This window comes from Prionailurus bengalensis, chromosome B2 (genome assembly GCF_016509475.1).
Source record: "Prionailurus bengalensis isolate Pbe53 chromosome B2, Fcat_Pben_1.1_paternal_pri, whole genome shotgun sequence".
Taxonomy (NCBI): Eukaryota; Metazoa; Chordata; class Mammalia; order Carnivora; family Felidae; genus Prionailurus; species Prionailurus bengalensis.
In genome coordinates, this window is record NC_057349.1 from 115,481,511 (window position 1) to 115,504,961 (window position 23,451).

Below are 23,451 nucleotides of genomic sequence, written 5' to 3' on the forward strand. Positions count from 1 at the left end.
TTTTTAACTATTGTGTCCATCCATTCACTCATCAAATATGTACTGAGTGCCTATTATATGTCACGCACTATTTTAAGTGCTGAGGTTACAATGAGCACAGTAGTAAAAGTCCCTGCTGTCATGAAGCTTACATTCTAGTGCAAAATACAAATAAACAAATTAAAAAACAAACACACGATATGTCAAGATGAGGTAAGTGCTCTAAAGAAAAATAAAGCAGGATAAGGGAAATGAGGAATCATAGGATTGAAGAGTTCTATTTTATATGTGGTTGTCAAGAGAGACTTCTGTGACAAAGTGCCCTTTAGGGAGAAGCCTGAAGGGGAAGATTCAGCTCTGTGGCTGCTTTGATCAGTTACCTCCTCCTGCAAAATAGATTCCCCTAGAATTGTGGCTCAAAACAATAAGCATTTCATATTGTGCAGTTTCTGTGGGCCAGAAATTTGGGAGTGGCTTAACCGAAGAGTTCTGGTTCTGGGTGTCTTGTAAGGTCACAATCAAGTTATTAGCTGGGGCTGCAGTACTTAAAGGCTGGAGAGAAGATTTCACAGAAAGGGCATACCTCCTTTCATTTTCAGATAGGAAACAATCTACCTCCTAGGATTCTGTGGAATAAATTAAAATGACATCTATTTGATTTTACTTGGGTCCTATAGCTTGTATAAAGGGTAAAGAGATGGCAAAATAGGGCAAAAAGAGGAATTACATCTTTGCTTAAATTTCAAAGCATTTTTACTGGAGTTCAAGTAATGTCTATGTCATGGCAGCAGTTAGAAATATCAGGTGCCACTATATAATCTCTTTAAATTGCTGAGATGAAATAGAATATTCTGCAAATTAGGATAGTAGTCCTAATGTTTCAAGTTGTATATAAGTGAACAATTCACCTGGGGAGTAACTCTAATACACAATGTTTGCATTCCAACCAATACAGATATAGTACACATATAATGTTAATGTTAATTGTATTTCTGTTAAGCTATCACGGAACATCAGACAATGTCTTTTCCTAATATAACTGTGGAAAATATAGTGGATTTGTGTTCAGCTATTATTTAAATTCCAGTTAACATACAATGTCATACTAATTTCATGTGTACAATATAGTGATTCAACAATTCCATATAATACCCGGTGCTCATCACAAATACACTCTTTAATCCCCACCACTTGTTTCACTCACCCCCTTAGCCACTCCCCTCTGGTAACCATTAGTTGGTTTTCCATAGTTAAATTCTGTTTTTTAGTTTCTCTCTCTCTTTCCTTTGCTCATTTGTTTTGGAAATCATATGGTATTTGTCTTTCTCTGACTGGCTTACTTTGCTTAGCATAATACTCTCTCACTCCATCCATGTTGTTGCAAATGACAAGATTTCATCCTTTTTATGGCAGAGTAATATTCCATTGTGTTTGTATGTGTATATATAAATATATATACCACATCTTATTTATTTATTTATTTATTTATTTATTTATTTATTTATTTATTTATTTTTAAATTTACATCCAAATCAGTTAGCATATAGTGCAACAATGATTTCAGGAGTAGATTCCTTAATGCCCCTTACCCATTTAGCCCATTCCCTCTCCCACAACACCTCCAGTAACCCTCTGTTTGTTCTCCATACTTAAGAGTCTTATGTTCTGTCCCCCATGCTGTTTTTATATTATTTTTGCTTCCCTTCCCTTATGTTCATCTGTCCTGTGTCTTAAGGTCCTCATATGAGTGAAGTCATATGATATGTGTCTTTCTCTGACTAATTTCGCCTAGCATAATATCCTCTAGTTCCATCCACATAGTTGCAAATGGCAAGATTTCATTTGTTTTTGATTGCCGAGTAATACTCCATTGTATATATACACCACATCTTCTTTATCCATTCATCCATCGATGGACATTTGGGATCTTTCCATACTTAGGCTATTGTTGATAGTGCTGCTATAAACATTGGGGTGCATGTGTCCCTTCGAAACGTCATATCTGTATCCCTTGGATAAATACCTAGTAGTGCAATTGCTGGGTTGCAGGGTAGTTCTATTTTTAATATTTTGAGGAAACTCCATACTGTTTACCAGAGTGGCTGAACCAGTTTGCATTCCCACCAGCAATGCAAAAGAGATCCTTTCTCTCCGCAGCCTCACTAATACCTGTTGTCACCTGAGTTGTTAGTGTTAGCCATTCTGACAGGTGTGATTTGTATTTCACTGATAATGAGTGATGTGGAAATTTTTTCATGTGGTAGTTGGCCATCTGGATATCTTCCTTGGCGAAGTGTCTATTCATATCTTTTGCCTATTTCTTCACTAGATCGTTTGGTTTTTGGGTGTTGGGTTTGATAAGTTCTTTATAGATTTTGGATACTAACCCTTTATCTGATATGTTGTTTGCAAATATCTTCTCCCATTCTGTTGGTGGCCTTTTAGTTTTGCTGATTGTTTCATTTGCTGTGCAGAAGATTTTTATTTTGATGAGGTCCCAATAGTTCGTTTTTGTTTTTGTTTCCCTTGCCTCTGGAGAAGTGGTGAGTAAGAAGTTGTTGTGGCCAAGATCAAAGAGGTTTTTGCCTGCTTTCTCCTCGAGGATTTTGATGGCTTCCTGCCTTACATTTAGGTCTTTCATCCATTTTGAGTTTATTTTTGTGTGTGGTGTAAGAAAGTGGTCCAGGCTCATTCTGTCCAGTTTTCTCAGAACCACGTGCTAAAGAGACTATCTTTATTCAATTGGATATTCTTTCCTGCTTTGCCAAAGATTAGTTGGCGAACATTTGTGGGTCCATTTCTGGGTTCTCTATTCTGTTCTATTGTTCTGAGTGTCTGTTCTTGTGCCAGTACCATACTGTCTTGAGGATTACAGCTTTGTAGTACAGCTTGAAGTCCAGGACTGTGATGCCTCCTGCTTTGGTTTTTTTTTTCCAGATTGCTTTGGCTATTCGGGGCCTTTACTGGTTCCATACAAATGTTAGGATTGTTTGCTCTAGCTCTGTGAAGAATGCTGCTGTTATTTTAATAGGGATTGCATTGAACATGTAGACTGCTTTGGACAGTATCGACATTTAAACAATATTTATTCTTCCTACCCAGGTGCATGGAATATTTTTCCATTTTTTTATGTCTTCAATTTCTTTCATAAGCTTTCTATAGTTTTCAGTGTATAGATTTTTTTACCTCTTTGGTTTGATTTATTCCTAGGTATTTTATGAGTTTTGATGCAATTGTAAATGGGAATAATTCCATGATTTCTCTTTCTGTTGTTTCATTGTTGGTGTATAGGAATGCAACCAATTTGTGAGCATTGATTTTATATCTTGCAACTTTGCTGAATTGATGAATCAGTTCTAGCAGTTTTTTGGTGGAACCTTTTGGGTTTTCCATATAGAGTATCATGTCATCTGAGAAGAGTGAAAGTTTGACCTCCTCCTGGCCGGTTTGAATGCCTTTTATTTCTTTGTGTTGTCTGATCTCAAAGGCTAAGACTTCCAATACTACATTGAATAACAGTGGTGAGAGTGGACATCCCTGTCTTGTTCCTGACCTTAGGGGAAAAGCTCTCAGTTTTTCCCCATTGAGGATGATATTAGCGTTGGGTCTTTAATATATGGCTTTTATGATCTTGAGGTATGATCTTTCTATCCCTACTTTCTTGAGGGTTTTTATCAAGAAAGGATGCTGTATTTTGTCAAATGCTTTCTCTGCATCTATTGAGAGGATCATATGGTTCTTGTCCTTTATTTTATTGATGTGATGAATCACATTGATTGTTTTGCAGATATTGAACCAGTCCTGCATCCCAGGTATAAATCCCAATTGGTGTGGTGAATAATTTTTTTAATGTATTGCTGGATCCGGTAGGCTAATATCTTGTTGAGGATTTTTGCATTCATGTTCATCAGGGAAATTGGTCTATAGTTCTCCTTTTTAATGGGGTCTCTGTCTGGTTTTGGAATCAAGGTAATTCTGGCTTCACAGAAAGAGTTTGGAAGTTTTCCTTCCATTTCTAGTTTTTGGAACACCTTCAAGAGAATAGGTGTTAACTCTTCCTTAAATGTTTGACAGAATTCCCCTGGAAAGCCATCTGGCCCTGGATGCTTGTTTTTTGGAGATTTTTGATTACTAATTTGATTTCTTTATGGTTATCATTCTGTTTAAATTTTCTATTTCTTCCTGTTTCAGTTTTGGTAGTGCATATGTTTCTAGGAATTTGTCCATTTCTTCCAGATTGCCCATTTTATTGGTGTATAATTGCTTATAATACTTATTATTGTTTTTAAATATTCTTATTATTGTTTTTATTTCTGTTGTGTTGGTTGTGATCTCTCCTCTTTCATTATTGATTTTATTTATTTGGGTCCTTTCCTTTTTCTTTTTAAACAAACTGGCCAGTGGTTTATCAATTTTGTTAACTCTTTCCAAGAACCAGCTTCTTGTTTCATTGGTCTGTTCTACTGTTTTTTTGGCTTCAATAGCATTAATTTTGGCTCTAATCTTTATTATTTCCTGTCTTCTGCTGGTCTTGGGCTTTATTTGCTGTCCTTTTTCCAGCTCCTTAAGGTGTAAAGTTAGGTTGTGTATCTGAGATCTTTCTTCCTTCTTTAGGAAGGCCTGGATTGCTATATACTTTCCTCTTATGACTGCCTTTGCTGCGTCCCAGAGGTTTTGGGTTGTGGTGTTATCAGTTTCATTGGCTTCCGTGTTCTTTTTAATTTCTTCTTTAACTTCTTGGTTAGCCCATTCATTCTTTAGTAGGATGTTCTGTAGTCTCCAAGTATTTGTTACCTTTCTAAATTTTTTTTGTGGTTGATTTCGAGTTTCATAGCATTATGGTCTGAAAAGATGCACGGTATGATATTGATCTTTTTGTAGTTGTTGAGGATGATTTGTGTCCCAGTATGTGGTCTATTCTGGAGAACGTTCCATGTGCACTGGAGAAGAATGTATATTCTGCTGCTTTAGGATGAAATGTTCTGAACATATCTGTTAAGTCCATCTTGTCCAGTGTGTCATTCAAGCCATTGTTTCCTTGTTGATTTTTTGATTAGATGATCTGTCCATTGCTGTCAGTGGGGTGTTGAAGTCTCCTACTACTATGGTATTACTATTGATGAGTTTCTTTATGTTTGTGATTAATTGATTTTTATATTTGGGTTCTTCCACATTTGGTGCATAACTGTTTACAATTGTTAGGTCTTCTTGGTCTATAGACACCTTGATTATGATATAATGCCCTTCTGCATCCCTTGAAACAGTCTTTAGTTTAAAGTCTAGATTGTCTGATATAAGTATGGCTACTCTGGCTTTCTTTTGTTGACCATTACCATGATAGATGGTTCTTCATCCCCTTACGTTCAATCTGAAGGTGCCTTTAGATCTAAAGTGAGTCTCTTATAAACAGCATATAGATAGATCTTGTTTTCTTATTCATTCTGTTACACTATGTTTTTTGATAGGAGCATTTAGTCCATTGACGTTTAGAGTGAGTACTGAAACATATGAATTTATTGCCATTATGTTGCTTGTAGAGTTGGATTTTCTGGTGTTGTTCTCTGGTCCTTTCTAGTGTTTGCTGCTTTTGGTATTAATTAATTAATTAATTAATTAATTTTCATCTTTTATCCCCTCAGAGACTCCCCCTTAAAATTTCTTGCAGTTCTGGTTTGTGGTCACAAACTCTAATTTTTGTTTGTCTGGGAAACTTTTTATCTCTCCTTCTATTTTGAATGACAGCCTTGCTGGATAAAGAATTCTTGGCTGTATATTTTTCTGATTCAGCACATTGAATATATCCTGCCACTCTTTTCTGGTCTGCCAGGTTTCTGTGGATAGAAACCTGATCTGTCTTCCCTTGTAGGTTAAGGACTTTTTTCCCTTGCTGCTTTCATGATTCTTTCTTTGCCTGAGTATTTTGTGAATTTGACTATGCTATGCCTTGTTGATGGTCAGTTTTTGTTGAATCTAATGGGAGTCCTCTGTGCTTCCTGGATTTTGATGTCTGTGTCTTTCCCCAGGTTAGGAAAGTTTTCCACTATGATTTGCTCACATAACCCTTCTACCCCTATTTCTCTCTCTTCCTCTTCTGGGACCCCTATGATTCTGATGTTGTTCCTTTTTAATGAGTCACCGGTTTCTCTATGTCTTAAATTGTGCTCTTTTGCCTTAGTCTCCCTCTTTTTTTCTGCTTCATTATTCTCCATAAGTTTGTCCTCCATATCACTGATTCTCTGTTCTGCCTCATTCATCCTTGCTGCCCTGACATCCATTTAGGATTGCAGCTCAGTTATAGCATCTTTTATTTCATCCTGACTAGCTTTTACTTCTTTTATCTCCATAGAAAGGGATTCTAATCTATTTCAACTCCAGCTAGTATTCTTATTATTGTGATTCTAAATTCTGGTTCAGATATCTTACTTGTAACTGTGTTGGTTAAATTCCTGGCTGTCGTTTCCTCCTGTTCTTTCTTTTGGAGTGAATTCATTCATTTTGTCATTTTGAAGGGAGAAAAGGAATTAATGAGGTAAAAATTAAAATAAAAAAAATAAAATGAAAAAATTAAAAACAAAACACACATACAAAAAAAAATCAAGTAAATGATGCTAGATCCTAGGTGTGTTTTGGTCTATGTGTTGAAAGGGGCTTGATAGAGAAAAAGGGGAAAGAAAAAAAAAAGGAAATCATTTGAAAATTTGAAAAAATAAATACACTTAAGTAGAATAAAATGAAATGATGGAAGTAAAATAGAATTTGAAAAAATTTACACAAAAGTAAAAAAAAAGTAGAAAAAATTAGAGAAATGTTTTTAATAAAAGAGAAGAAAAAAGGAAAAAGAAAAAAAAAGAAAATTGAATAGATCGACTGGTGAACAGACTGAAATATGACTGAAATTACTTTGCTTTTTCCCTGAATTCAAACTATGAAGCGCTTTATAGTCCATAAACTAAGCAGGTGGAGAGATTCATGTTCCTGAAGAGTGAGATTGGCCCAGTTGAGTGGGGCTTAGAGTAATGGCTCTGTTCTCCACTGGATGGTGCTGCTTAGCATACTGGGGTAGATTGTTGTGGCACTTGTAGGTGCCTATGCACATGCACGGGAGTGGTGATAATGGCGTCACCCAGCTACCCAGTCTCTATTATAGTTCTCCCCAGTCAGCAATTGCACACCTGTCCTTTGTCTTTGGCTTCTGTCCACTCCCCACTTTTACACAGTCCATGACCAAGCCCCGGGCTGTAACTCCCTCCTGAGTTTTATCTCAGATGTGGCTGTTTTACCCGACCCCTTATTTCTGAGGAACTGAGGCTTTGACCCATTTTGCCCCTCTGTGGGAGGGTCTCACCAAGCAATGGCTGGGTGCCAGCTGGACCCAGGAATGTTTACGGGACTGTGCTGCTGCCGATGCCCAGAGACTGCGTCTGAGTGTCAGCCCATCCCAGAAAAAGTTCATGAGATCATGTAGCAGCAGCCTTTCAGAGGTTATGGAAAATCACAACACACATCTGGCACAGACTTCACCCCCAGCAACCTTGTTTTAGCACCAGTGAATGTGGTTCTTCTCCCGGGTCCACTGGGGCCTTTGCCTTTGGGGGAGCCACACAGCCTCTACCAGGTGTCCTCCCAGCAGGGGAACCACCTCTCCCATGTGGCCCAAAGATGCCCAGACTTCACTCTGCTCCTGGAGATTTGCCCTTCTCACCAGAGCACTGCCACGTATTGAGCTGCGGAGTTTCAGACTCTGCACTGCCACTGTTTATAGAGTCTAAATGGAATTTAAATCCTGTCCTTTCTCCTTTCCCCCTTTTTAGTTTAGTCCCTGTGGCTGTTTCCACTTTTCCACTTTCTCTCCAGCTGCTATGTGGGGGGGGGGGTGTTCTTTTCCCGTATTCTCCCTCCAACCCTCCACCCTGTCTCCATCCTCTCTCCCCATGCAAAAACGGCACCCTCACCTCCATGGCTTCTCTCTCTCCCAGTTCACCTCTCTGCACCATGTACCTGCAGAATTCTGTGGTTCATGTTGTGAAGATTGTTGTGTTAATTCTCAGATCAGTTTTCCAGGTGTGCAGGATGGTTTAGTGTTGATCTGGCTATATTTCATGGACGTGAGACACAAAAAAGCTTCCATGCTGTTCCGCCATCTTGGCTCCTCCCTACCACACCTTTTTTTAATACCACATTTTCTTTATCCATTTATCAGTCAATGGACACTTGAGCTATTTCCATAGTTTGGCTACTACAGACAATGCTGCTATAAACATTGGCTGCATGTATTCTTTTGAGTTAGTATTTCTGTATTTTTTGGGTAAATACTACTAGTGCAATTCTATTTTTTACCTTTCTGAGGACCTCCATACTGTTTTGCAGAGTGAATGCAACAAAATGGTGATTTTGACTATATTTCATGACTATCTCCTAATTACCTAATTAAGAATACATTGTAGTTAATGTTTTTAAAATGAAAAATTAGGTTTGGGGAGACTGGGTGTCTCAGTCAGTTAAACATCAGACTCTTGATTTTGGCTCAGGTGGAGATCTCAGGGTCATGAGATTGAGCCCTAAGTCAGGCTCAACGCTGGGTGTGGAACCTGCTTAAGATTCTCTATCCCTCTGCCCTTCCCCTGTTGTGTGCAGACGCATGCACACATATACTCTCTTTCTCAAGAAACAATAAATTAAAATGAAAAATTAGGTTTTACCTACAAAATAAATATTTAGTTACCCTATAATATGTAGATTCCTACCAGCTTAAAATAGCTTATATTTGGAAAATGCTGCAGTTAAATACACATTCATTTATTACATCTTACAATAAGCTGAGTTCATCACTGAAGAACTCTTCCCTGGGTTTTTGTAATATGTTGTTGCAATGTTCATTATTTGGAAACACAGCTACATTGGGTCAATCTTTTAATAAGTGGGACATTCTATGCATTATAATTTATAATTATATCATTCAGGCTACAATTTGAATCCATTCATCAAGAATAGAAAATGTTTTAGAAAAAAAAGAGAAAACAAATTATGCATTCTAGGGAGTTGGTTCCAAATGTGGGTAATATTTATTCTGCCAATCATACTAATGATTGTCAAGTGATGCCAGTTTTAGGGATAGATCTTAAAAAGTCGATAAGGAGATTCAAAGGTGTAGGTAAGTCAGATGGCACCTTTCAGACTTTAGAATAATTATATATTCAGAAATAATTTTGTCAAAAAACCATCAGAATTGCACTGCCCATGTTGACATTAGTGTATAGACACAGTCTTAAGGGTAACAGAAGAACAAAGTGGTTGGTGATACTGAGTGCTGCATTATTTAGAACAGGATTTTTCACTGGGGTGGACATTATTTGTTCTGTATATCTCAACTTTAGAAAGAAATACAAAAATTATATAACAAATATTGTAATTTTTCTTTGTGTGTGTATGTGTGTGTGTGTGTGTGTGTGTGAGAGAGAGAGAGAGAGAGAGAGAGAGAGAGAGAGAGAGAGAATCGTAAGCCATCTCCATGCCCAGCGTGGAGCCTGATACAAGGCTCGATCTCATGTCCCTGAGATCATGACCTGAGCCAAAGTCAAGAGTTGGGTACTGAACCAACTGAGTCACCCAGGCACCTCTATAATTTCTAATACACAAAAGAACTCATTCCAAAGAGAGAGAGCATGCCTTTTTTTTCATTTGGGGTGGCAATCAAATACAACAAATGAAAACATTTGTTATTACTTAATATTACCTCAAAAAATACCTTGAATTCTTGGATGACTTTTTGCTCTGCTACCACTTGTAAAATAAAAACTACTCTCATCTCTCACCTAGTCTCCATTCCTTTCTCTGCTCATCAAAGCTTTATATCTCCTATGTGTGTAAAACTGTGTGTAAGTATCACATACATTTCCATCACTTCTATCTTAATTAATGTGGTCCAATAGCACTTCCCACTGGGACCCTTTTGCTTTCAGTCTGGTCTATTCCCAGTCCATTCCCTATGTTTCTATCAGAGTGATCTTTCCAAGAACATAACATTGCTCATAACAATATGTGCTTACAGTCCTTCTGTGGCCACCTTCAGTTTTTGGACTGGCACTAAACAGCTTCTCCCTCTGGTCCCTGCTTATTTCTCCAACCTCTCTTTTCCCACACACCCTTCCCTCTCAAGGATCTGAGCTACTTGCAGTTCTGGAATGCACTACATTATATCACATATCCAATCATTTGCTTTGTAATTTTTCAAGAAGACCACTGGCCCTTCTTTTCTCAGCAACCTCTCCCCTCTTGTCAAAAGTGACCCTTGGCTGAGCCCATTCTTCAAAACTCTGCTCCAGTACCACCTTTTCTAACTGCTGTCATTTCACTTATCATATTGTGTTGTCATCATTCATTGCTTTATGAGTCTGTCATTCCCAGTGGAGGACACACACTAAATTGCCTTAGGTGGATTTCTATTCCAATTATCCATCAGCCGCTGGTGCATATTGAATGTTATTGGAATCAATAAATTTATAAAAACCATTTGTAACTTTAGCTTTCTTGATAACACTAAACTAAACTACATGTACAAACTCTATATAACAAGGTGCTATGATAGAGGCTTTAGGAATTGGAGTCTGTTTGACATTACGAAGACCAGAGCAGAACAACTCAGATATTTCCACTGGAGTTGGGGCAACTGGATGGGAAAATGCAGTCTGGCACAGGCTAGTAATATGGTAAAGTAGGGAAAGATAGAACCTAGTGTTTAGGGGCTGATTTAGCAGAAAAAATTAATGGACGGATGCTCTTGGGAGGTTTAGCTAGGTGGTAAATAGGTCTGGCTTTTATTAGGAGGGGAGAAGATGGGCCATATACAGAGTGGAATGGCAACAAGCATTAGCATATAAGGAATTCTAATAGCCTGACATAAATAAAGAATCTAGCAGAAGAGTCAAATACTTTAAAGAATCCAATCAAAGACTTGACGTCCTAGACATAAATAAAGTGCTATGAAAATTGATTACATCAATTTGGGTCCTCATTTTCAAAGACATTAAAGCACTGGACAAGATATACCTTGAGATAAGGTTCCAGTTACTGGTAGCAATATCAAAGGTAAGAATGTGGTCAAAGGAAAGAAGACAGAATCATCTCCTGGGAAGATTTAAAAAGCAAAGGAACCAGGCTTCTTCTGAGGCCAAATTGCAGACTAGCCAGTCTGGTCCTGCCACCTGATCCCCACCTATCCGTGTTCCCAGATAGCTGGACAAGTCATTAAAAAAAAAAACATGGACACAGTGGGGTCAGAATATTAGTTGGGAAACAGATTTTTTTTTCCTGCCAGTAACATTCTTTTAATATAGTTGTTATTTGTTTATATATCATTTAATTATTTCTTCTTATAGTATTCTTATTGTAAATTATTTTTTTTGAGTATTAATCTCCTATACTGTAAAAGTTGTAGTTTTCAGCCACTGGGCTCAATTCCAGAAAAGGAGAAATGGCTTCCCAACAAACACAAAGAGGTACATTTCTGTGTCAGACAAAGAGGATACAGGATTATCAAAGATTATTTTGCATAAACCCTAGTTCAGACTACATGAATTTTTGGAAATTAGAAATTTTGTAATAATGTAAATAAAGTAAAAGAATGTTTTTGCTTTCCAAGCATGTTTTTTATAACATACTTACAAATTCAACAAAATTCCTCAACACCAATTATGACCAAAGGATTTACAAGGCTGCAGACTCCTTTGATTGTTTATGATGAAACTGGGCACAGGCTGTGCGTTCTGTTGGGATCATTGTGTCTTTGATTTACAAATAATGTTTGGCACAGTGCCAGGCACATAATACATGGTCAGTTAATGTTTGTGTAATAAATTGATTAAACGAAGAGAGAGCTAATGAAAGTTACATTATGTAGCCTGGTGAGGCAATAATAATTACACACGGTGTGTGCAACTTACATTAAGTAAGGCTGAATTCACTCAAATATCTAACTCTTCAAAGATAAATGCAAGTACCCGGTAGCTCATTTAAACAACAGTAACAGAACTGAACACCTAGAAAGTAAATTTTATCACAGGTAGGAGCATGTGAATGACCCTGATTACTTGTCAATAGAAAAAGATGTTGAATGCAGGCATTTTCTCTTTCTCCTCTGGATCAGCAATCAAACTCACTCACAGATCATTGATTCATGAATAGTACTATATACGTACTTTACATTTTCAAGTAGCCCGTGTTTCTCAAGTGTTTACATGACAAGTGTATTCAGTCATCTCTCCTTTTCTCAGGCATGGTTTTCCCATGATTTTTAGCAAGACAAAAAACGGAGTTTTCCTATGGACTCAATTTCTTTTATTGATTTTTTTAAATTAAAAAGTCTTCCTTTCCATTGATACAGATTTGTCTGAATGGTTCCTATGTGCTCAGAAGGTGAAATGTGTTTATTTTATACATGGAGCAAAGATTAACTTTATTTTCTTAATGAACATGTAAGCGACTTGAGATGAACCAATTATGACATATCTGCACTGATTTCTGTACCTTGACTTATTTCTCAATAGAAGCATAAAAGTAAAAGTATCCACAAAATCTACAAGTTTCCCATGGAAATTTGCTTAACTTTTGGTCACTTATCTAATTACAAATGTGAAGAATTAAAATCATTGGAATAATCCGAATCCCTGAAAAAAACATGGCTCATAGCTTTCTGCAAGATGAGAGTAATATGGGAGATTTTAATGGTGGGTAGATCAAGGAAATGGCAAATTGAATTTTAATATTTACTACGGAATTCCTGATAAGCAACAATTCCCGATAAGCTGCATTCATTAAAACTAATCTCCTTTTATTTCCTCAAAGCTTCCTATTTTTCAATCACTCATATGAAATTATTCGTAACACATTTAATAATGCATTGGATAAGAGTTATTTTCTCATTCTATTTCTGACAAATACCTTCAAAGCCCATATTCTATAGATACCGACAGAGGAAGTGGAATGAAATGGGACTAGAGGAAAATAAAAATCAAAGAGCAGTGCTCTTATATCAAACAGTACAGAGAATGATTCAGTGCATGAATATCTCAAAAACGCCCTTAGAATTTTATTCTTAAAAGTCTATCTGCAGGCTTTGTCCAAATGAAAACAAAAACAAAAACAAAACAAAACAAAAATAAAACCTATGACAGTTATCATCAAATGAACATCTCTTAGAAATGAACCAGTATATCGACCGCTAAGCAGCTATGAGAAACAGCTTTCCTATTGCTGTTTTTCCCTATTCCTATTATTCTTTTCCCACTTACCTGATTGGTGCCCCTTTGGCCTGTGCTGGTCTCAACAATACAGTTATTGTGGTGGCCGTTTCATTGAGAGAGGCATCGACTCCTTCATAGTCCGGTAAAGTTGGAGCTGGTAAGTGATTGATGAGGGGGAAAAAGTTTCAGTCAATTAAAAGAATTATATCATAGTTCAGGATGAATAAATGATCCTGAATGGGGGAAAATAAATTTCCTATTTAATTTTCTGAAATGTACCTTATTTTGTAGAATACCATACATAACTGGATGTTAACCCTGGGAGTATAGGCAGCAGAAGATATGAAGCCCACGGTTTGTTATTGAAATTTAAATGATCATCTGGTGACTTGGACACACACTCCAAGCCTTTTGTGAAGGGGCTTTAGCTTTTAGTTTCCTGGGGCCTTGAAACCAGCATTGATGGCATGGAAGTGATGTGAACAGCGTCGACTCTGGGGACTCTGGGTAAGGGGCTTGCACACGGAGATGTAGAGACGGAAATGGCAAGAAGTGAGCCAGAGGCTACCTGGTGAGGTGGTGCTGTATATGATCTAAAGGTTGTGGAATGGCCCAGTGTTAGTATCTGGACTGCTTTCACCACTGGGGCCACAACAGAAACATATCAAGGCAGTGTGATGAATGGGAATAGGAACCTTAATTTGTATTTAGCATTAACTAGTGCATTCGTTGCCAAATTCTTGAGAAGAAGAAACTTATAAATTTTCAAAATATTTGATAATATTTTGGGTGGGGGAGAGGGCTCCCTAATCTTGAACTGGGTGAAAAAGTAACCCCAAATGGCTTTTGGTTATTTCTACACAGAAAGATGTTTTAGGGAGGACATAACAGGTGAAATGTGTACACTCTCAGAGAAACTGTTAATAGATGGCATCCAATACAAATTTCAAAGTATTTCATTCATTCACTGAGCATTTACTGAATATATACATTGTGTCAATTTTTTTAGTGCTATAAGTATAAAGACAAATAAAACATGGTCTCTGATATGTATAGAGTTGAAAGTAGAGATTCATATTTACCAAGAATGAGAATCTCATAAACAACAACAACAAAAAACTATAACAAAATTTTAGGTGACTAAAAGAAGAGTCAGTTCATTTTTTAAAACAGTAGCTCTCAAACTAGTCAGATCAGAAGCCCATGGAGAACTTCTTAAAACAGATTGATGCCTTTTCCCTTAGAGTTTCTAGTTCAGTAGGTCCAGGGAGGAGCCTGATACCGTGCATTTCTAGAAAGTTTTCAGGTGATGTTGATGCGGTTGGTCTGTGGACCACACTTGGGAGAACCACTAACCTAAACTAAGCCACTAGTCTAAACTAGCATGGGGAGTCAGAAAAAGAAAACAAAGACAACTTCAGGATTCAGAGGATGCTTGAGCTGAATGTCACAAGAACAGTACAAACTCATCAGGACAAGAAAGTAGTCAATACAATGCCTGAGACAGGAAACAGAATATCTGAACATGTCATCACATGAAAGGACAAGGTGCATTCTGACAGCTACAAGCAGTCTGGTAGGCCTGGAACTTTGGACTATGAGTAGGAGTGGAGGATGGGAGAAGCCATAAAATTAAGGGATACAAATGCTAATTATGTATGGATGTTTGGGCTTTATCCTACTGAATATAATATATTAGATTTTGAAAAAATTTAGGAAGGAAATACATGCTGTACAAAGATCAATCGAAAAATACAATGAAGCAAGGTAAGTCTGAAGGCAAGGATAGTGCTTGGAAAGATATTTCAATGAGCTGTTTAAAATACAGTCCAGATGGAAAGGAAGAATCAGAAAGAGACAAATTACCTGAGAGTTATTCAGGAAGTAGAATCAATGGATATTAAATATGTACAATATGTAGACATATGTGGATAATATATGTGTGTATTAAAACACACACACACACACAATGCCTCCAATAACTTGATTTCACTTCTATTTAAAGTGTTTTTAAAGTGCTGAGGAATATAATTTCTGTACTCAAGGGATAAATAACAAGAAGTTACCTTAATATTTCAAATGATGCCGGGCACTACACTAACCATACATTTTATTAGCTTTAGTTTGATTACTGCACGTTCCAAAGACACAATGATTGCAGTCTAGTTTTTAAAGTCCAATTCAAGTGCCCATGTACATAGGTTGATTCAAGTAAAACTGGGCAGCTAAATAATTCAAAGAAAATGCTACATGGGTGTTCTGGACTTTCACTATAAATTTTCTATTCAATAAAAACCACGTGTCTAAACCATAATAAATTATGATTCTCGATAGTGTCCATTGTTTTACAAGTTCATGTAATTTTGTAGCTATCTCTAGTGAAAGATCTTGACTCAAATGCAGCACTGTGGCTAATTCTAGAGGGTAAGAAACATGTTTCACTGTACAGTGATATCACCAGGTCATCTTTTCTAGTGATTCAATCAATATTTTAAATTGATGATTTAGAATTGTTCCACCAGGGAGTGAATTGGCAAATTTAATACATTGTTATTTTCTAACATAATGGATGATATTCTCAAATTCTTTTTTTGTTAGAATAAGATAAATCAAATAGCTCATATTGGAATAGCTAATATTTTTCATGATATAAATTTTTAAGGTTTTATATTCAAAACATTTCCAAATAGAAAGTAGACTTCAAAAAAAATAGAGAATATGTAGCTTCCTTCTGATGCAAATGATACAGATTCGGAACAACAGTAGAAATTTTTAGTGATGTATTATAATATAAGGTATTATCAACATATGCTATGTAGAACTATGATGAAAATGAACATAAAGGAACAAAAAGGGAGGAACTCAACATCAGTATTTTAATATATTAAGTAGTTGATCCTGTAACACATTCGTTTTTCAGATTTAACTCTTCAGCTACATATATAAAATGTATTTATTTTAGTAATCTTAAATAACTAAGATAACACATTACATAAGCTAATGTAGAATTCGGGCATATTATAATCCTGACTGGTGGCCAAATTTAGTCAGATTAAACTGGTGACTTGACTGGAGGGGAAATCTGTATTTACTAGATTATCTGTAAATAATATAGTCATTACAAACTGAAATTATGAACATAAAATAATGTGAAATTTAACTGTATATGCTTATCAACTTCAAATCTCCCACACATCACCATTCTGAAATTTAGATGAGTTTAGGTGAGATTTGTAAGAGAAAGAACAGTTCATGTTTGCTTAAAAATACCAGGATGTCAAGGAAAATGGAAGAGCGTGACAAGGAATGTGGCACTGTAATAGATCAAAGATCTCCTATCATTCTTTGGATAAAATCCACTTATTATGATATCTGATATCATGATAATTACGAACTCCTTAAAAGTATAAATCTTTTAGCATTTATAATGAACTTTTAAATGTTTCTAGTTCAGATAAAACAACGTTTTAAAAAAGACCACTTTCAATGAAAAGTGATTATTTGAGATGTTTTTAGGTTTGGACATATAACCAATTATAACCCATATTCACATAATTCTTTAAAGAACTTTCAACCATGAATAACTAGCTATATTAAAGATTTAATAAGTGAGACGACTACCCTCAGCATACATATGATTCTCTAGGATGTGCTATTATAAACCAATCCTGTTCGCACTTTATTCCTCTGCATACCTGAGATATTGGTGGTCACATTGATGGCTGTGGCTGGCCCAAAGCCTTTGACTGTGCTGGCTCTTATGAAAAACTGGTAGGTGGTTCCAGGATGCAGATGCATGAAGACATGGTGGGTGCTGTTCCATAAATTTGATACAGTCTGGGGAGGTCCAGCCACTGGAACTGCAGGATCAAATGATCTTATGCTGCTGTAGCTGACCTGTTTTAAGAAATACATTTCCTATTACATACCCAATATAAGTCATAATATAATCTAAATAAACCCCTTTTAAATAAGATAGTATTCAAGGGCATCTCTGTGGAGTGAATCCCATTTTTCTTAAACTTCTCTTCCTTCTCATTTGGATATGGTTATTTCACTATCATTACATATCTAATGTCAGTCCATCTGTCCATCCATCCATCCATCCATCCATCTATAGATATACCTAGAGTTATAACATCTGACTGGACCAATATACATCTATTTTCTTGCATCAAAAGATAAATTAATTTACTTAACTATGAAAACACACATAGACACAATCCTATATATATAGGATATATATACCTATATATCATATATTTTAATGTATATGAAACACAGAAACCATTCAACAAATGTTTGTTATAACTAACATCATCTTATACTTTGTCTGAGTTACACAACAAATTTCATGTAAGTATTCAAGTATGCTAATAGACTCGCAAATTATAAGACTGCACTAGTGATTCTGGTTCCCGTGATGCTCTCTGCAGCCACTAGAAATTTAAATATTTTATGCTCGAATCAACACTGACTGCAGGAACAGAACAACATATTGTGCAATTAAAATGATCTTTTCTTCTTTTTAGTTTCTCATATTTAAAAATAAGATGATGATTTATGTTCAAAATTGTGATGAAGCTCTGGAATAGTCAGGTTTATAATGTATTTTCCTTTTTTGGTAATGATCCTTTATTCTGTAACAATTGGCATTCATTGGCCTCCCCTAAATTATAGTATAAAATGTGAGTTTCTTAATTTTATAAAAATTCATTCTTTACAACCATCAGTAAGTCTGTTTGAAAAGGCCTATCTTGCGTCCCTAAAACAACAACAACAACAACAAAACATACATTTACTTTAAGAATTAGAAAATTCTAGGTGCTATAAAATATTTGTTTTGAAACTGAATTTTGGGATCAAGGAATTTGTAAACTAAAAGAGGGGAGAACTAAAAATGATTTTAGTCTCCTAATCCTCTCTTACTTATTTTCTATTATTTCTCTAAGTTTTTCCTTTTACTCTCCCTTCAACCACATTTCAATTAACTTCTCCTAATACCTCATATTGAGTGATGATTCCATTTGGATCCAAAGGTTCTTTCCAGTTCAAGAAGATTTTATTTTCAAAAGATGTTCCTTGAAGAGAATTGACTGGTACAGGGCCAGGCACTACAAAATATACATTTTTGGTTATAATCCTTATATCAGAAACAGAAAAAGTAAATACTGTAAACTATATAAGCCAAATGAAAAATAAATAAATAAAATGTGTCCTTAAAAATATAAGCTATGTGACTAGTTTTCTGATTTAAACAAATGGGAATTTAAAGTAATCTACAAACTTCTAATGTGGAAAATGTACATTTGCAAAGTTATTTTTATTCAAAAGAATATTCTATCACCTTGGAGGGTTGAATAAATTGTGTAGTATAGTTTTCTCTGTTGTATACCTCCAATAACATGAAAATCTCATTTGTAATTTGTTTCAAGAACAGAGCTATATTTCCCTGAAAGATATTCAGGGATAAGCCCCTAAAGTGTCTCCATAAACACATTTCATTAAATAATGAATTATAATAATAATCAACACTCCTTGGACTTAATTTTTTTTTTTATGTTTTATTTTATATTTGAGAGAAAGAGACAGAGAGAGAGAAGGAAAGAGGCAGAGAGGCGGAGACAGAATCTGAGGCAGGCTCCAGGCTCCGAGCGGTTAGCACAGAGCCTGATGTGGGGCTTGAACTCACAAGCAGTGAGATCATAACCTGAGCCGAAGTTGGACATTTAACGGACTGAGCCACCTAGGTGCCCCATCACTCCTTGGACTTAAAAGCCAAATCAAAATAAAATTGAATTGAAATCTCTGTTAATAGTCAATATGACTTTTATTGTCATACTTATTAAATTTCTATAACTTAAAAAGACAGCATTGATTATTACAATTTTTAAGAAACTTAAAGATGAATAGGTTCAGGGGCGCCTGGGTGGCGCAGTCGGTTAAGCGTCCGACTTCAGCCAGGTCACGATCTCGCGGTGCGTGAGTTCGAGCCCCGCGTCAGGCTCTGGGCTGATGGCTCAGAGCCTGGAGCCTGTTTCCGATTCTGTGTCTCCCTCTCTCTCTGCCCCTCCCCCGTTCATGCTCTGTCTCTCTCTGTCCCAAAAATAAATAAACGTTGAAAAAAAAATTAAAAAAAAAAGATGAATAGGTTCAAATATCATGGCTTCAGTGTTTTAAATGAAATTCCCTTTTGTAAACCTAAGCATCAAACCATTTCATAACATCAGACTTGTTTAGGACTCAACAATCAGCATAACCAGTTTTGAAGTGTCCCCAGGTATGACAAGAGCTAAGAAACCTTCAGACCAGACCTTATTTGCAAATGTCATATAACTGACAATACCCAGTGGCAGCAATGAGCAACATGTCAGCTTCTATTGACAAAATGTAAAACATCAGATACTTTTGCTATTTGCTTTTATGTATTTTATCTAAATCCATAGTTACTATTTATTCACACAAATAATCAGTTTCTTGCTCTGATAATGTTTGAATATGTATCGTATCCACCCTACTTTGCTTAAAAAATGGGTTTTCTTTTGAAATATTGACCCAATATTGGGCAAGTATGGTTTTTAATTAATATTTTTCCTTAATCTAACGTTTCAGTGAACTTCACACATGGCATTATCTAGAAATGTAGTTGCTGAGTATACAGCAATTTTGTGAGGATTGAAATAAATTAAAAATCACTGGATCAAAGGAATTCACTGCATCGTAGCTAGCAGCATCAAGAAATTCTGAACGATACATCAAAATAGGAAGATTTATTTCAGACTACAAGGAGGCGATGAATGATGTTATGACCTCTGGGACAGCCAATATAATTTGGTGCATTAATAACAAATTCAGAAAGAAAAAAAACATAAAAGAAAGAAACCCATCAACAGAAAAGATGTCAGCACTAGACTTCAGAAGAAATGTATATGCTTCTGTCAGCTGAAGCCTTAGGGAGAAGTTAACCAAAGGCATCCACCTCCACATGTCCCAGGTCCACAGTGTTGGCACAGACTATACAGTCTATCAAGGCAGAGGAGGCTGCCATAGGCATTAGTTTGTTTTCCAAGAGTGTTAGCTCTTATGTCCTTTGAGTAGAATGAAAAAAGCATACGATTGTAATTAAGAAAAACCATTTCTTCACCTTTCCACAATGCTCATAGATGGTGGCTGTCAGCAGTAGGAGGAGGCAAGACCCCCAATTAGTGACAAAATGTTCATTTGATGGTATTATAATTACTACCTGCGTTCATTAAACACCGTTTGGCCAAAGTTTTAGAAAATGGCGTAGGTGTATTTCAAATTGTTTACCAATAGAGATAGTTTAGAATGTTTGCATAATTCTGCGTTGAAGAGAGGTAGAATTGAGGAGGAGCCTTCCTAGAATGTGTGTATTTCTTTGCTCTACTTACATAGGTTCTCTTTTGTCAACAGGATTCACAAATTACCCACAGGTCATATTTGTAAGAGGGAAAAGTTTGTGGAAAAATTATGGCCAAGATAGTACCATGCTACTGACCTTGCACTGGGACTAGTATAGTGCACAAGAGAAAGACCTACACCTAGGTGAACTACAAAACAAACACATAAACAGGTGGGTCAGGGAGGGGGCACAGACAAATTATACTTAATAACTCCCCACCTTTGAAGGAAGGCAATGTCTGTATATAATGTCTATATGTACTTTGATTTGTGTAAATACAACATGAAGTTACTAAGACCAGCATCATGGTCGTCTTCATATTCCAGGGAATTTCACTTCACGTTTCCACATCAACGACTTTTAATCGAGACAGAATGCTGACTTTCATTCCCCTGTTTCTGATTTATTTGAGAGCCGTTTCAGCTTTTTTTTTTTTTGCATATAATAAAGTCCTTTACAAGATACTCTCAAAATGGAAGAGAGAGGAAAAATGAAATGTGGGTGGGGCAAGTTATATTAAATAAGCACTACAGACTTTTAAAATATAATAAATGTACATTTAAAAATAGCTATGTATTAGCAAAAATTGTCCCCAAACCAAGCTTTTCTGCTGAGCTAACTTCATAATATTGATTTTTATAAATGCTAGGATAAAAAATGAAAACAAAATCTCATACAAAAAATTCTACCCATGCATTAAAAAAATGTATGCAATAAATTAAATATAAATTCTACCGTAGGGTTCTGGTGGGAAATCATTTTAGCTTTGCTCTCATGATTTATGGATGCCCCTAGAATTCTTTTCATGAAATTATATTCTTTTATTAGATGGTTGATAATTTATTCTTTTTCTATGTATATAGGGCAGCAATAATTTAGTAAGACTGACTTAATTAGATCATCTTAACCCATCGATCTTTGCAACAATAGATTATGATTTAGATACTCTGTCCCCCTCTCAGGAACATTGAGTCATATCAAATACTCCATGTAGAAACTGGAGCTCACATGAGCAGATCTGAAGGCTGAGTTCCTCGAAAATATTTTATACAAAGTTTGTACTTCAATCATTCAGTTTTATATATAAAACAAAAGAGAAGAAAAAAAATTCTCACAGAAGAAAGAATGACTTCATGACCATCCTGTGAAATAATAATATGCAATTCAATATCATTATATCCAATAAAAAATTCTTCAAAACATAGGTTGAAATAAAACTAGGATAAGCAATAATACTGAAATTAGACTTATTTTCATTTTACATTATAAAACTGCTTAGATAGATAAAATAAACAGCACAGTCATGAATCTGATGAAGTTAGGGCAAAATTTAAGATTCTTTGGCAATTCTCTTTCTGATTATTAATCTAGTTGTATGTGCACCCAAAAATGCATTTAAAAATTTAATGGAATATAAAAAAGTTACATGAGCCTGTCCGCATTCTTTGGTTTATGGGAAAGGCAGGCAAAATAAAGGCCATACCAAAATATAGCATCAAAATGAATTATTATTAGAGGGTGATTGGCTGAAGTACAAATGCAGCTGAGTCTAAAATCATCAATTAATAAATCAAGTTTAAAAAATTTTAAGTGTAGGCAATACAATATGTGAGCACATTCTTATTACTAAAAACATGGGTTACAAGGTATTTAGGGTAAAGAGACATTCTAATATTTACCCAACTTTATGACATGAGAGATTTTTCAGAGTTTTTGAATCTGAGCTTAGACTTCCCATTTCTCTCATCCATCTATGAAACAATTATGCTAATTATTCTTTCTTACACAATCATGTGTTGGGTGTGTTGTGTGTGTGTGTATGTGTGTGTGTGTGTAGGAGTTTATGAGCACTTATGTGCTTATTAAAGCAAGGTTTGATGAATAGACACTTCTCTAAAGAAGACATCCGGATGGCCAACAGGCACATGAAAAGATGTTCAGCGTCACTCCTTATCAGGGAAATACAAATCAAAACCACACTCAGGTATCACCTCACGCCAGTCAGAGTGGCCAAAATGAACAAATCAGGAGACTATAGATGCTGGCGAGGATGTGGGGAAACGGGAACCCTCTTGCACTGTTGGTGGGAATGCAAATTGGTGCAGCCGCTCTGGAAAGCAGTGTGGAGGTTCCTCAGAAAATTAAAAATAGACCTACCCTATGACCCAGCAATAGCACTGCTAGGAATTTATCCAAGGGATACAGGAGTACTGATGCATAGGGCCACTTGTACCCCAATGTTCATAGCAGCACTCTCAACAATAGCCGAATTATGGAAAGAGCCTAAGTGTCCATCAACTGATGAATGGATAAAGAAATTGTGGTTTATATACACAATGGAATATTACGTGGCAATGAGAAAAAAATGAAATATGGCCTTTTGTAGCAACGTGGATGGAACTGGAGAGTGTGATGCTAAGTGAAATAAGCCATACAGAGAAAGACAGATACCATATGGTTTCACTCTTATGTGGATCCTGAGAAACTTAACAGGAATCCATGGGGGAGGGGAAGGAAAAAAAAAAAGAGGTTAGAGTGGGAGAGAGCCAAAGCATAAGAGACTGTTAAAAACTGAGAACAAACTGAGGGTTGATGGGGGGTGGGAGGGAGGGGAGGGTGGGTGATGGGTATTGAGGAGGGCACCTTTTGGGATGAGCACTGGGTGTTGTATGGAAACGAATTGGGCAATAAATTTCATATATATAAAAAGAATTAAAAAAAATAAAGCAAGGTTTGTTGTCTGAAATATTGTTAAGGCTTCGATTAGGTACAAGTTCAAGCAGGATAGTTGAAGTAATCATGTTTGGTTAC

The 23,451-nt window shown here is 36.1% G+C and overlaps 1 protein-coding gene across 10 annotated transcripts in view; it reads right to left on the reverse strand.

Moving 5' to 3' along the window:
* Positions 1 to 23,451, reverse strand: part of PTPRK (protein tyrosine phosphatase receptor type K) — a 562,492-nt gene that overhangs the window by 101,217 nt on the left and 437,824 nt on the right. For all 10 annotated transcript variants that reach the window (XM_043592298.1, XM_043592299.1, XM_043592297.1 and 7 more), the window contains exons 9-11: positions 18,222 to 18,331; positions 16,913 to 17,114; positions 13,266 to 13,371 (exon numbers count right to left, since the gene is read on the reverse strand). In XM_043592298.1, coding sequence (XP_043448233.1) covers positions 13,266 to 13,371; positions 16,913 to 17,114; positions 18,222 to 18,331 — 418 coding nt within the window. The remainder of the gene's footprint in view (positions 1 to 13,265; positions 13,372 to 16,912; positions 17,115 to 18,221; positions 18,332 to 23,451) is intronic.